At 57.2% G+C, this 14,934-nt stretch overlaps 5 protein-coding genes across 5 annotated transcripts; all 5 read left to right on the top strand.

Annotated features, from left to right (window-relative positions):
- Positions 1-605: 605 nt before the first annotated feature.
- Positions 606-1,283, top strand: LDBPK_302980 (hypothetical protein, conserved; the record flags this gene model as incomplete). The annotated part of the gene is made up of 1 exon (XM_003862961.1): positions 606-1,283. One exon carries the CDS (start codon positions 606-608, stop codon positions 1,281-1,283), a length of 678 nt encoding a protein of 225 aa, XP_003863009.1.
- Positions 1,284-2,818: 1,535 nt separating this feature from the next.
- On the top strand, positions 2,819-5,032 carry LDBPK_302970 (phospholipase c-like protein; the record flags this gene model as incomplete). Its single annotated transcript, XM_003862960.1, has 1 exon — positions 2,819-5,032. The coding sequence occupies one exon, from the start codon at positions 2,819-2,821 to the stop codon at positions 5,030-5,032; it is 2,214 nt and encodes a 737-aa protein (XP_003863008.1).
- A 2,928-nt stretch (positions 5,033-7,960) lies between these two features.
- Positions 7,961-8,983, top strand: LDBPK_302960 (hypothetical protein, conserved; the record flags this gene model as incomplete). Its single annotated transcript, XM_003862959.1, has 1 exon — positions 7,961-8,983. The coding sequence occupies one exon, from the start codon at positions 7,961-7,963 to the stop codon at positions 8,981-8,983; it is 1,023 nt and encodes a 340-aa protein (XP_003863007.1).
- Positions 8,984-10,248: 1,265 nt separating this feature from the next.
- Positions 10,249-10,824, top strand: LDBPK_302950 (hypothetical protein, conserved; the record flags this gene model as incomplete). Its single annotated transcript, XM_003862958.1, has 1 exon — positions 10,249-10,824. One exon carries the CDS (start codon positions 10,249-10,251, stop codon positions 10,822-10,824), a length of 576 nt encoding a protein of 191 aa, XP_003863006.1.
- Positions 10,825-12,124: 1,300 nt separating this feature from the next.
- Positions 12,125-13,489, top strand: LDBPK_302940 (hypothetical protein, conserved; the record flags this gene model as incomplete). The annotated part of the gene is made up of 1 exon (XM_003862957.1): positions 12,125-13,489. The coding sequence occupies one exon, from the start codon at positions 12,125-12,127 to the stop codon at positions 13,487-13,489; it is 1,365 nt and encodes a 454-aa protein (XP_003863005.1).
- Between the last annotated feature and the right edge of the window lie 1,445 nt (positions 13,490-14,934).

The raw sequence follows: 14,934 nt of genomic DNA, 5'->3' as shown, positions 1-14,934 counted from the left end.
CCCCACCCACCCACCCACGCACACACACAGACCCCACCGAGGCAAATTATATAGGTATATAAGGAAAGAAGATAGTGGACAGCGGGAAACAGATCACAGCGGAGCTTCTCGAAAGTTACATACATATCGCCGACAGTGCCTCTCCTACCCGTCTTATCTCCCTTTCTTGAGTTAGCGTATGCTGAGGTCATACGCAGTTCTTGACCTGCTAGCGAACGACGGCAGCAGAGGCACGGTATAGTTTGTGTTCGTGTGCTCTGCTGCCCTCCCTCCCCCTCCTCGCCTTACCTCTTTGTTATAGCTGTAGCTAGTTAGTGCTTTCTTTCTCTGCTTGTGTTACGTGTAGAACTCTTTCCTCTTCCTTTTTCGAACTTGCTCGCGCTGCTTTCATCGAGAGTTTGGTAGCGAACTCGTTTCCTCCCCCTCCCCCCCCCCACCGTCTCGCCCTCGTTCGCACGACATCTAGGCATAGCTGAGTTTTGCGTCACCTATCGCAGCGCCTTTCCTACTGCGTTCACGCTGCGCGTAGCCGCCGCACTGTGTCTCTTTCCTTTTATTTTTGCCAGCAACCTCGGTGAGGCACACGCAATAAAACTGAGCAGTCAATGAAGAGGACGTTCCCGCTGCTGTGGACCTTCTCAGACAACCGGGGCTACTACGGGCCCCCGGTGTACATGCCGCTGGAGTACGCCAGCCGCATCACGAACCAGAAGCAGCTCGTCTTCACGCACCCTAAGGACCCCAAATACACATGGAACACCGGCATCGACGAATTGTCTAGTCTCCATCCCGGCATCCTCGGACCGGGGCGTAAGACGCCGCAGCTGAACTACACGAGCCGCGGTGGCATCATCTGTGAAATTCCGCCAGTTCCGGTGTACCGGTCGCGTATTTGGTGCATGGGGCACGGCCACTTCATTCTTCAGCACCCGCGCATCTTCATTAAGTGCCCGCGCAACAAAGTGGTCTGCTGCAAGTGGTGCCGTCTCAAGTTTATCAACATGTCGACCGACGAGGACAATGACGACGACTGGTTCGAGGAGGAGCACAAGATCTCGACGACGCCAGAGTCTGAGGAGGACCTGCGGCAGCCGATTCGCGACTTGGGTGGTGTGCTGCGCAACAGCCCGTTTCAGGACGGCAAGGAGCCGGACCCGCATGTGTACCGCTCCGTTTTTGATCCAGAGCGGTACCGCTGGAAGCACCCAGGAAAGGCTAACTACGAGGTGCATCCAGCGTACGCCAAGAAGGACAGCGCCCACGAGGACTGCGGCCATCATTAGCCAACGCGCGGTCCTCTGGAGCAAAGAAGCCGCGACAAACAGCGTCGCACGGGGTGGGGGAGGCACAAGGCGTTCACGTGACGTTTTCCACGGATTTCCTCGTTTCTCGTTGCGCGGTGCATACATGTGGTCACTGTGCGCGGCATGAGCTTCATCCCTTTAACTCGTCCTGCTCCGTCACACCGCTCCACCTGCCAACAACGGTGGCGTACCGTTCCTAGTCGTACAAGAAATGCTCAGCGTGCATGCCCCACCCCTTTTTTCTTCACTCTTGTATGATGGCGCTCTCGTCTGCTTCGACCCTCGCTGGCGAGCGCTCCAGCTGCACATATATGTGCAGATTTGTGACTCCTGTGTCACGCGCTTGCTTGCGTTCTTTTTGTTGGTTTGCTTTTCTTTCGCTTAGCTACACAAGTATCCACGTGTGAAACCGATCAGAGCTGCTGGCCCACCTCCCTCTCGCTCTCTCCTAAGGCTGCGGTGCGTGGTGCTTACGAGGGCATAACTGGACAAGAAAAGCAGCGCCGCACGTCAGAGCGGCGTGGGGATATTGCCAAGGCGGCTGCCTTTCTTCGGTCTTTGCTCCTGGTCCTCAGCTGCTGTCCCGCACCTTCTGCATGATGGTGATGTCTGTCATTATTCCCTTGTACCTCTGCTGCCTCCGGGATATGCCTCATGTCATCTCCCCAACGAGCTGCCCTCTCACCTTCCACTTTCTGGGCACTGCGCTCATCTTGCCACCACCACTTTCTCCTCTTTACTGTGTCGCGCGCACAGGCATGTGCGCGGCTGACCTTCCCCCCCCCCCGAAGCGCTTCACCGCAGTCCGGCCCACCTTCAAAAAAAAAAACGGCAGCACAAAATGGAAGAGTTGGAGTAGAGTGAAACAGCGCGCTGCACCCCCCAACCACCGACCCACCCACCCCCAAACACATACAGGACACTGATCGAGAAACTAAAAAAAAATATATATATATATATACGACTCTACGAAAGTATAGCGGTGCGCACACACGCTCTCACGGTAGTGCTAGAATCGCACATTTCACTCTTCTGGTTTTCTACACACCAGCCGGAAGACTGCAACGAGAAAGAGGCGCACTGCTCTTTTCGTTGGCCTTTTCCCTGGTCATTGAAGCACACCGTCACTGGCATACGTGTGGAGCCTGCGTAATTGCGGACGGTCGCAACTTTCTCCGCTACGGAGTCTGTCGTGCTTATATACATATATATATAATATTTATTTCTCCGTTTGTTGCTTCTCGTGTCTTCTTAACCGTATCAAGTGCATCATCGGCCGCTTTAGTATTGTGCCGCGTTTGTGATCCCTTTTTTTCTTTGTCGCTCCCCCTTTTTTTTTGCTATCGGACACTCCCCTGCTTTCCCGCCGTTCCCCTACTGAGAGTTGTGTAGTTTTGTCATTGGAGTAGTGTTGGCGTGCTGCGAGTAGCGTCATTGCAAGCCAAGAAGCAGGCATCTAGCCAAGCCCTGTCACACACCGGCGGCTGCGCTGCCAGACGATTATTTTCGACGCCATGCCAGCGCTCACCATCGGCTCGACGCTGCCGGACCCTCCCCAAACGAGCGAGGAGCTGCTGGCGGTGCAGAACCTTCTCGCGCGTCTCCAGACCTCCTTGACTCTGCGGCGCGTAACCAAGCGAAACTCCGTCCGGCGAAGGACTGTTTCCCTCACATCGGACGGCAAGGCGCTTGAGTACAAGCCCACGAGGAAGTCGAGGCGTCAGCTGCTGGTCTTCCGTGACCTCTACGAGGTGACTAAGATGGACCCAGCCAGCAAGGTGTACAAGAAGGCGAAGCTCAACAGTAACACGAATGTCGTCGTCGAAATGAACACGCGCATCCACCGCGGCTGGCGCATCGTCTTCGATGATAAAGCGAGTGCCAACACGTGGCTGCAGATGATCGGCTACAAGGTGAAAGGCGGCGCTCTTGCACCGAGTGGCGCGGTGCCCAACGAGGACACTCTCACGGGTTGCATTTGCGCCACATGGGAGCGAGCGGATACGAACCGGGATGGCAAGGTAGACTTAAAAGAGGCGAAAAAGATGATGGTGCGCATGAATGTCGAGATCAGCGATGATTTGCTGGCCGATCTCGTACGCAAGCACGATGCCTCAGGGGATGGCGCGCTCGACCTGGAGGAGTTCACCACGCTGTTCATTCAGCTCACACAACACGAGGAACTACGACCGCTGTTCGCGTCCTTCGCAGCCCAGGTAGACTGGATGACTCGTGCCGAGTTCGATTGCTTTCTCAAGGCTCAGGGCGACGTCCCCAGTGACATCCTTTTCAACACTCTCAAGCCGGACAAAAACAGCAGAATCACCTTCACCCAGTTCGTGCACTACCTCCTTAGCCCCTGCCTCAACCCAGCCCTCGACCCGGCACATCAGACAGGGGTGGTCGACGAAATGACGCACCCGCTGAAGGACTATTTCATCAACTCCTCGCACAACACGTATCTCTCGGGCGACCAGTTCCAGTCCTCCAGTCAGATTGAGATGTACAGGCGCGCCCTCCTAGCGGGGTGCCGCTGCGTCGAGCTAGACTGCTGGGACGGCAAGGATAACGACCCGGTCATCTATCACGGCCACACCCGCACCTCGAAGATCCGCTTTGTCGACGTCATTGATACCATCCGCCGCCACGCCTTCACCGCCTCCCCGTTTCCGGTCATTCTCTCACTCGAGGTGCACACGTCGGATGAGCAGTCCATGGTCATGGCAGATCACCTGCGCACCATCCTCGGCGATATGCTTATGACGGCCAAGGACATTCCGAACATGATGTACACGCCAGAGTCACTGAAGGGAAAAGTTCTCGTGAAGTGGAAGCTGCCCCACAATGACGTGGACGACGCGAAGGAGGGGCTGGCTGGCTCAGACAACGACAGCGGCGCCGCTCGGTCGCCGTCGCAGAAGGCGGAGGCAAGTTCGCAGGGGGCGCTGTCGCACCTGCTAAGGTCCTGCGTTACGGTGGGTGCCTTCAAAACAAGCGACTGGGGCCGGGACGCGGAGCCGTACTATATCCAGAGCTACGTCGAGACCGTGGTGAAGGAGTTAGCGCTGAGCCACCGTGACGAGTTTATCGGGCAGACCTCGCGCATGATGGTGCGCGTCTACCCGAAGGGGACTCGCATCGGCTCCTCAAACTACAACCCGACCACCGCATGGTCTGTTGGGGCGCAGTTGGTGGCACTTAACTACCAGACGTGGGACGACGACATGCGCTTGAACGACGGCATGTTCTCACTGAACAAGGGCTGCGGCTACGTTCTGAAGCCGGATTATCTGCGCAACCCATCGGGTAAGGCAAAGGCAACACCCTGCACCATCACCGTCACCGTGCTAAGCGGGACGCAGATTCCTAAGCCTTCTCTGCAGAAGAAGGGCGACATTGCTGACCCGTACGTGAAGCTGTACATCAACAAGCGCGACCGCACCGAGGTGAAGACGTCAGTGGTGCGCAACAACGGCTTGAATCCATACTGGATGGAGACGTTCACCCTCGCCTGCGAGAGCAAGGAAATAGACTTGCTGACTGTCAAGGTCATGGACGAGGACACGACGTCTGCGAACGACTCCGTGTGTGAGATGGTTATTCCGGTGCGTGCACTGCGCACCGGCTACCGCGCCGTTCCCATGAAGCTCTGCAAGAACGGTGCATCGCTGCCCGGGGCGTCTATCCTATGCAAGTTCGACATTGTAGACCTGCCACCGCAGTCGTAGTGCGATGGCGGAGAACGAATGTGTGAACGGAGGACCCGTGCGAATCGCATAAAGTTTAGTGTGCGTACATGCGCGGTGGTGTGCTCATCTTTGGGAGTTTGAGGGCCCTTTCTCTGTGTGTGGTGATTTTCCCTGTACATTTTCCAGCGGTCTTTTTTCTCCCTCGTCCTCGGCATTTTGCTGCTGCCTCCGCTTCATCCCGCCCGCCCACCCCATTCGTGATCATCACCTCCTCGGCTCACCAACTCCGCCCCCACCCCTTTCCTTCCCTCTCCCACGTGAACGCAGACGCACACACACACACACATGCCCGCATGCAATTCAAGATGTGCTCCTCCCCTTCCATTTCTGCGCGCCTACCGCGTGTCGTTCCAGTCCACTCTGCCATGTCATTTGACTGCTCATCTCTCGCCCTCTACCCACCCACCCTCACCCTCACCCTCCTCTGAGTGCCATATATATATATATATATATATGCGTGTGTAATTGTAGGTGTGTGTTCCGGTGTGTTTTCTGTTTTTCTTTTTTTTTCTTCCGTGCTTCGTTTCGTTTTTGTTTTTTTTTTTGCGTCTTCTTTGTGTGTCTGTCCGTGTGTGTGTGTATGCCGTCCTTTTCGTTTTTTCCCCTCTCCATAAAACGTCTTCTTGTCACTCTATTTTGCTTCAGTCTGCATAATACCCACGCAAGCTTACACATGCACTTACACACACACACACCAGCAGAGGCACGCGCTCACTCTCTCTCTGCCTCTCCCTCATCCCCACGCGCACTTATTATTTGCCCTTTCCTGTTTTTTTTTTTTTCTTTCTGTTTCCTTTGATGAGTCGTGTCCTTGTTTTGTGGCGACGCTTCACCGTGTGTCGGGAGAGAGTTGAGAGGATAAGAGGCGAGAGCGTCCCCGTGCTGTGCGATTGGGAACAGCGGCAAGATGGAAAAAAAAGAGAGGCAAACGACTGAGAAGCCGTGAGGATGGGTCTTACCCTCTTCACGCCCGCGATTCTCGTTCTCTCTTGCTCCCGGGCTGATCTTTTTTTTTGTTTTCGAAGGCACACGACCCAACCTGATCAACCTATGCGTGCCGCGTGCTTCACATAGACGCGCACTCGTCCTCCTAATCCTCTCCTGCTTCTTCTCTTACGGTGTTTGCCTGACTGTTTGTGAATATGCGTGCGTGTTTGTGTGTGTCGCTACACTTTCTTCAATCGCCTCGGTCCGAAGAGGTCACTTCCACCGCCATCCCTATCCTCGTTTTGCCACTTGAGTACTGGAAGCTGTTGACACCTCGCCCATGTCTGAATTCGGCCGGTCCTTTTTATTCATGTTGCGATGCGTCTCCCTATTCGATTCCGCCCTCGCACACTGTCTTCTGTTCTTCTCTATCGGTTAATCTGCCTGATGGCGAGGGCACGCCTCTCGGCGTGGAATCTCAGGGTTCAGCGCCTTCACTCTGTGCAGGAAAGCCAAGCAGCTCTCTCCTATCCCCTGCCAAATGCAGAACCACCTCTGGCGGTGACAAGATTAAGTTCCTGCAGCGTAGGGAAGTCAGTGAGATGTATCGCTGCTGATGTTGGTGATCAGGTCGTGGATGGCGTTGCGTCGGTGCGGCCTGCGACTTTGTACAGGTTTGCACCACCCGTGATGGGCAGAGTGTCAGAATGACTCGAACGCCTCCCACCAGGCCGTCACACTGCCTGCCGACAAGAAGCCTGAGAGCCACCCCGAGGGGGGACGCTTCAGGTGGCGACCGGCACCATGGGAGCGGCTGTGAGGCAACCTGCGCAGCGGGTGGGCGGCTAGAGCTTGAGGCTGAGGCCGCGCTCAGGTGCCTGAGTCTGCGCATTGCTGTAACGCACTTGCCTACGGCATACTTCACACTACGCGATGGGGCCTGTGGCAGGGCGGGTGGGGAAGAGTGAAGTTGAGTTTATGCCGCCTTGCAGAGAATGAGTTTGCTGGAAAGCGTCGTCGGCCAATGTCCTTGTTTGGTTTCGTTGTACCCCCACCCCCCCACCCCCCCCAAAAAAAAAATTTATTATTACGGTAAACTTGCTTCCCTCACCCTCTCTATATCAAACTTCGCCCTCCCGCGCCTCTAACCATGAACCTATATCTCTTACCCCGCTCACGCCTCCTCGTTGTTTCCACTTGCAAGCTGCGCCTGCCTGTGTTTCTGTGCCTGCGCGTACACCCACCGACTAGCAGCACACAGTACAAAGGCTCTCCTACTGTGCACTTCTTTCTGTGGACGCCAGTTGATCACCGAGAAGGAAAGCAAACATCAACCACAGAAGCTAAACTGAGGCCCCCCCTCCATCCTTCTCCTCACCTCTTCTTGTCTGCCGGCACGCACGCACCGACACACTCCCTCTGCTCCGCGTTACTGCCAAAAAGAGGGAGGGAAACGGTGGGCAGTTGCTGGTTGGACTCGTGTTTTCAAAGTGTGAGGCAAATTCATGGCCTCGGTTTGCGCTCCACCGCGATCGCACTCCCTCTTCCTCCAGCCCCTGTCACCTTTCGAACAGGCGAGGCGCAGTGCTCGTCTTTGCGCCACACGTTGCTGCGCACTAAAGTACCCTTGCATCACTGTGCTCTCTCACTCTCCCCTCTCATGTTATTCCGCATCTCGAAACCTCCGCCGACGTATTCGCACGTACATATTCAATGCGCCGCCTCGCAGCGTGAGTACTTGCCTTTTTATGTTTGTTTGCAGCAACTAGCGTTCCCTCCCCCCCCCACCCCCACGCTGACACACACACACACACCACATCCCCCTTTCGTCCTCCACTTCATCACGCGAAGCTTTCCAGTGCAAGCAGCAGCATCCGTTCTCTGCGCAACGGTTGCTGTTATACCTCCTGCTGCCACCTTCTCTGTTTCGCTCACCAATACAGACTCACGCATCGGAAGGTCCTGCTCACACTGGCACCGATGCTGCAGCCCTGTGTACCACAGCTGAGCGCCGCCCTCTGTGTGATGGCGGTTGTCGTTCTGCTGGGCTGTGTGACAGCCCAAGCGCAAGAAAACTGCGGGACTACCGCGTTGTGTAAACCGTATGATACGAACGGCCCTGCGTGTGCGCGCAAAAAGCGGATGAATCTCCGCTTCATGTTGCAAACTTCCAGGGAGAACAACTTCACGGTCGGCACCCAGGTACACCATCTCGCCACCTACAGCTTCTGCCCGATTGTAGACCAGCTCTCCTCCTTCACGCTGATAAGCGCACCCTTTATGACCAGCTGCTACATCACCAAGGACGAAACGAGCGGTGCGGTTACGGATCACCTCTCCATGGACATGGGGCCTCGGTATCTCTCCGTCTACGGCTTTGGTGCCTCGAATAGCACACTCTATCCCCAGAAAGGTGTCTCCACAGGTACCGTTCTGATCGCCGTGAACGGCACTGATCACACCGGCGTGTCCAACTCCGTCGGCATTGTGACGATGCTGTCTCTGGAGATCGGCCTTCATAACGGCTTATTCAACTATGTCGGGGCCGCCGCGGCATCCGAGACGACCGTTGCGAATCCCAACTACGACTCCGTATTGTGCAAGAACGGCACCGTACCCCCTGCGGGCATCAATTATTGTGATAAGAATATCACCATTCCGGTGGCGGCGACGGTGGTGCAGCCAGCCAAAGTGGGCTTCGCTCCGACGTGCAACGCCGAAGATGTTTGCACGTTGGGCGATCCTAGTGTCTATACGTGTATCGGCGAAGTCCCGGGGCAGAAGAACTGCGGCGTCTATAGGACTGACCCTACTGACATTCGTAAGTTGCAAATGACAGTGTGGGTATCGTACTACGGCACAGACTGGCGGCGGAACGTGCTCACAAGTGGCGGCAGAAACCCGCTCAACTACCTTACCTTTGTCAAAGAAAATGCGCTGCAGACCTTAGCCAACAAGATCGACTCCCTTTTCCACGGAAACTTCTCTGATAGAACCTTATGAGTGTGCCCCTGTGCGTGTCAGCCGCTGCTGTCCGTGGTGCTACCCACACGCTGAGAGGGGGGTGGGGCGGAATACGAGAAGGAGGACGGCGAGGTTCATGGAGAGAAGAGGTACCTCGGTGAGGGACGCGCCCGTTCCCTCACTTACAGCGTGCTGTTCTTTTTCCTTCGTCGTCGTCGTTTTTTTTTCTGTTTCGTGGCGACGGGGAGGGGGGCTCCGTTGTTTTCCCTTGGCACCGGGCACCTCTCTTGCTCTCCCGGCTGAGTTCCTCCTTCGGTGCTATCCTTGCCGTTGCTGTCTCCCTCCACCGTGTACCCTCGATGCAAAGCCTCCCACCCCAGCCCCCGTTATTGTTTGCCATGTTTTGTTTGTTTTCTGCTGTCTGCGTCTTGCTTCTCTTTTCTCACCCTCTCCGCATATTCCTCCCAGTCCTCGAGACTTTACGAGGACACACACGAGTATGCAGAAAGGATCGTCATCACTCTGGATAGTGCAGCAGTGATGGTGATGGTCACCACCGCTGTGGGTTTGCATCGCGCGACCCTTCGCTCCGCGTTCGGATGGTGCTGCTTCCCTGGCTTTGCATGTGTACATGCACGTGTGCGTCTGTGTTAGTGTACCAGTCACTGTGTTATAGGGAGCGTGGACTTGATCAAGAAAGCACGCTCTATCGGACGAAGCGGCAACGTGCTGCTGCATATGAATGCCTCCCTATCTCTGACCATGTGTGCGCCTGCGGGCATACGATCTTGTGAAGGCTCTCCAATCGGGTGGCACCTCGAATATCGCCTTCAACTCCCTTGGAGGTCATGGGTGCGTCCCCCAATTCCATCCCGTATACACACCCAATCGATGTGTTTGCGTGTGCGCGTGTGTGAGGGAGACGTCTTTCTGTATGCCAGGCGCACCTTTCACCTCGCGCCTCTCCGTTTGTATCTCTGTTGTGCACAAACATGCAACCATACGCACACATGCTTTCACGGCTCATCTCTTGCGTCTCTCTCTGCTTTGTGTGTGTATGTGCACATGCAGGGTGGTGGGGAATGCACACCCCTTCATCCCAGAAGCCAGCGGCGGCATCCCCGACTTTATCTCGACCTCTTTTTTTTCGCAGCTGCACTGCCTGGCACACATCACAAGTAAGCGTGACCTCCGCTGACGCCAGCTCGCTGTTCTTGCGCAGTAGGCGCGGACCCCCTTTCGCGCACAGACCAGCACACGCTCATAGAGAAAGGCCTAGTATCACAGGCCACAGGTGATTGGGTATGCCGATCTCTGCCAATTCCCTTGTTCGTTGGAGTCTTGCAGCGGTGGGCGTCTCGGGGGCAGCACTGGGCGGCACCTACGTGTACAAGACATACTTTCATCAGCATCCAGCTCGGAATGAGAAGATAGTGCAGCTGGCTGCAATCGCTCTCTCAGGAGAAGTTGTCGACAAGTCTCTCCACGACCCAGAAGTGCTATCGCAGCTGAGCACGTTTGGGCTGCAGGTCCTCACGCATCCCGTTGTGCTGGCCCACCTTAAGAAGTTTTTTATCCACGAGCTCACAGATGACACTCCAACCCGCGCTGCGCTGCGTACCTTTGTCGTGCGGGACGTCATTCAAGATGCATGGGTGGAGGAGGAGCTCATCGGCGTTGCGGAGGACCTCGTAGACTCTGTCAAGGACAACCCTGACTTGTTTCCAGATCGCATTCTTGCCCAGATCGGCGCGAGTGCGCTGGAAGGGCTGCAGACGGAAGAGTTTTGGTGGGCCGTGCGTCGAAGCAGCAAAGCAGCTGGCTGGATCGCTTTCATTAGCCCCCCGCCCCACGACATGACCTTCGAAGCACCATTCTAACCGACCCGGAAAGATAAGCTCGTGCTCACCCACGGTCAGGGTGCGCGTGTCCGCCTTTGGGCGTGTTCTTTGTTTGTCGTGGGCTGCATCATCCACCACTCTACTACCCACTCACTATCGTTGCGCCCTACCAGCTCGTGACAACTTCGCCTACCCCACCACCACCACGAGCGCTAACTTCGCTCATACACGCGCGTACCTGAACGCAGTCACGCCTTCGTTTCGCGCAGCCTCTGTATACACGACTTCAATAAAAGACGGACCGATGAGCGTTGCTACTTTACCGGATGTCCGATAGAAAGAGGATGTCCCCGCGCGCGCCCGAGAGAAAGAGAGAGAAAGCAAGCCTCGCGGGGCTGTGAACGGCGTTCTTGTGCGAGAAGCAGCTCAGCTGCCCTCTGCAGACGCCACTACCCCCCCCCCTTCCATATGCTTCTTCTCATGCGTGTGCATGCCACCCCCCACCACACTGCTTCTCCTGCCGTTTACTGCCCCTGTGCCTTGCCTACTCCTGCTCCCCCACGTTCCTCTCATGCCATTCAGGGGTAGGGGAGGAGGTTGGCCCGCAGTGGACGCTCACGGCGCCTTTCTCTCTTACCCACTCCCCTCCGTCCCCTCCCGTGCCTCTGCCCCACTGAGCACACCCGCACACGCACGGGTGAGTATAGCGCGCACAACAGCAGCACTGATAGCGCTGGAAAAAAAAAGGGCTAAGCTCGGCGATGCGCTTGTGATGGGTCGTTTCTTTACTTCGCTTTGCTTGAATGGCGTGCGGACGTCTGACAATGTGCCGCTGCACGTGGTGGATGCGCAGACGCTCTCGCTGAACGGGAAACTAGTGGCGGCCGACGATGTGGTGGAGCTCGCCTTGCCGAGCAAGTTGGCGACCGCGATAATGTCATCCATGGCAGCAGCGCCGGCGTACGCCTACTCGATATTTTTCTTGTTAGGCTCTCAGGTGCATCACGGACGACTCGGCGACGCCGTCGTCCACTACATCATCCGAAATCAGGCCCGCCATCGTTCGGCCCTTGATGAGCGTCAGATCGCCCTGCGGCCCGTCGTGACAGCACCCGAGGACCGGAATGGTACCAACACAGCTCCCCTGCAGTACGAAGAGTGTCTCCTCTTCGCCTACGACGGCGGCGCCACGGCGTGCGAGACCCTTCGCGCGAGCGACGCTGCCGAGACAGTCGATGAGGTGCTTCGCACGCTGAGCGTCATCTCGCTTGCAGTATTCAAGTACAAGGGGAACAAGACGTGTGCGGTGCTTGTCGGCTCTCATCTTTCCACGGCACACATGGCCGCACTGTTGCTGGCATCGCGCCGCCACGTCTTCCTATATATGGATGAGTCCATGTCAGCCGAGGAGATGCTGGCAACCACGGCCGAAATGCAGCAGGTGCGAGAGTCTCTCTTTTCCTTTTCGACACCCCTCGCAGTGGATGCGGAGCGAGCACGGCGGACGGTCGGCAGCAGCAACGGCGGCGCGTCGCCTCTTCACATGAGTTGTACGCTGAATGCCCTGGCCCACACGGACGGGGAGTACGAAGTACTTCTAGCGGCGGTGTCGCGGGAGTGGGCTCAGCAGCAGGAACGGCGCTCGACGCAGCACCCACATGGTGCGGCCACGGCTCCAGGCGATGGTGAGGCTGGTTCTGTACCGCTGCCAGGGGCATTCCAAAGAGAACTGGAGGATGCGCGGGCCGCGCAACGTGACGCCGAAGACGCGCTGGCAGATCAGCGCCGCGCGCATCGCAAAGAGGTGCTGCTCCTCCGTGCGGAGCTCGAGAGCGCGCAGCGGAGCGGCGACGACACGGTCGGCTCGGAGGTGCCGAACGGGTCCACCGTGAACGGCAGAGCCGTATCGCAAACCTTTTCGCATTCCCTTCAGCAGCAGCAGCAGCACAGCCACCGCCACCACTCGAGTGATGCCGAGTCGAGCGCCGTCGTATCGCAGCTGCAAAAGGCTCTTCAGGACGCGCGCAAAGCACAGCAGTTCGCAGAGGAGAAGGCCCGCTTGTTGGAGCTGCGGCAGTCGCTGACGTCGGGCAGCAAAGGCGCACCCACGGGGGCAGGAGACGCCAGCGGCGCCGTTACCTCCCCGCGACCGTCTCTGCGTCTGCAGCCGTCCAGGGCGACCAGCATCGCAGCGCTCAGCCCCTCCGCGGCCGCACCGCCCGCCTGGGAGCAGAACCTTCTCAAGCAAGAGAACGCGGCGCTCGTCGCGGAGTTCCAACGCAAAGAGAGGGCGTGGCAGCAGCAACTGCTCCAGGCTTCGGCTGAGGCGGCACAGCTGAAGCAAGAAAGAGCCACCATGAAAGCCACGCTGCAGTTGCAGTCTCAGGCAATCGCGGCCGCACAGCAGGCGCTCGTGGACAGCCGCGTAGCACAGGAGCAGGAGATGAAGCAACTCCTGGAACGTGTGCGAGTGCTTTCCCAGGAGTCCCGCTCCCGGCGCCGTAGTCAGACCCAATCCGCCGACACAGACAAGACGCGCGGCTCTCACGCAGGTGGTGATGTGCCTGACGCAGGGGTGCTATCGCCCTCAGTCCGTTTATCTCGCCCACTACAGCGGCAAGCCACGCCGGAGCCGTCGCCTGTCGGCTCCCCCAGGCCGAAGACTACAGCGTCCATCTGTGGCATCATGAGCCCGGATCGCTGACGTCGTGAGGGCTGCGGCTTTCTCTCTGCGGTCGAGTCGCCACCGCATGTCTTGCGCTCTTCTTCGGTGTAGAGAGTGGTGGTGAGGGGGGGCCAGAGGGCGAGTATTCTGCGGCTACGTTGCCGCATCTGCGGCACCTTTCATGCGTCTGTGGCATGAATCAGCCGCCACGGGGGCACCGGTCCATGTGCGTGCAAATGAAGTTTCACCGCGCCCCACTCACTTCTACTCGTGTATCATTACCGTGCGTTCTCTAGTGTGCCATGTGGGGTAGATAAGGAAGGAGAGCCTCACGTACTCATAGATATTTTTCAGGTCTGCTTCTGTGTAGGTGTGCGTATGTGTGTGTGTGTGTGTGTGTGTGTGTGTGTGTTCACACGAGACGTTGGGAATGTCGGTGTGTGGGGGGTGAGGTGCAAAGCCAACCGACAAAACCAGCCGCGGCACGCACATGAACGGAAGCGCACCGTTTTGCGGAAGAGGTCCAACTGGAGAATTGCAAGCCGCTAGCAGGCCATCATACATGCTCGACCGTCATCTAGTTTTCTCCCGTTGTTTCTTCCCTCGCTTCATCATCGGCGCCGACGAACGTTGAAGTATGGGGCCACGCAGCGAGGAAATGTGCGAGGGAAAGCAGAACCACGCTCGCTTGTGCACGCGCGCGATTCGACACGCCGTGGTTCTCCGCGAGCAACCGCGGCAGCAATACGGAATCACATGAGCCGGTGCGTGTGTGTTGGCCCTCTTCCCAAGCCGACCTCGTGGCAGGTCTTTCCACTCCATCTTTCTTTCCTCTTCGCCTGTGCCTCTCCTCCACTCACCCGCTGTCCCTCAACCAACGCTAGTCGCGGACGACGACAGCACAAAAGGGAAATTGTAGCACACACAGAGAGAGAGAGACGAACATACTGGCAAAGGCTTCGGCAGACAATTAGATTCCTCTCCTTCCCTCCCTCCTACACGCTCACACCTACGCCGGACAGCTCCCACGCGCCACAACTCTGAACTCTACTTGTTCGGGGCCTCGCCCCTTCTTTCCTCTACACAGGCTCACACACGCACACATTCAAGCACACTCACTACGCCTCGCGAGGATCCGGACACGCCCTAAGTCACCTCCTCCGAACCGTTTTTTTCCTTTGCTCTCTCCACTTCTTATCGTGTATCACAGGTGTGTTACGCGCCTCTTTTGTCCCCTCGCCTGCCCGTTCCCCCATCTGCGTGACCGACACTCTTCATGTGTGCTCTCCCTCCATCTCACGGTGGCTGTGTACGTTCGAGTGAGTATCATCTTGCACTCTTCGTTGCTTCGCGTCCTTTTGCCGCCGCGTGATTCCCTGCACGGTGCGAGCTGTCCTCGACTTTGTTTTGCTTTTGTGCGTGCCTCGGGGCTTGCCAGCTACCTTTCCCTCCCCTCCGTATCTCGCATAGTCCTGGGGGCTGAC

The sequence above is a fragment of the Leishmania donovani genome, chromosome 30 (genome assembly GCF_000227135.1).
Source record: "Leishmania donovani BPK282A1 complete genome, chromosome 30".
NCBI classification, from domain to species: Eukaryota; Euglenozoa; class Kinetoplastea; order Trypanosomatida; family Trypanosomatidae; genus Leishmania; species Leishmania donovani.
The sequence above is the reverse complement of the archived record's forward strand: the minus strand, read 5'-3'. Positions and strand labels throughout refer to the sequence as shown.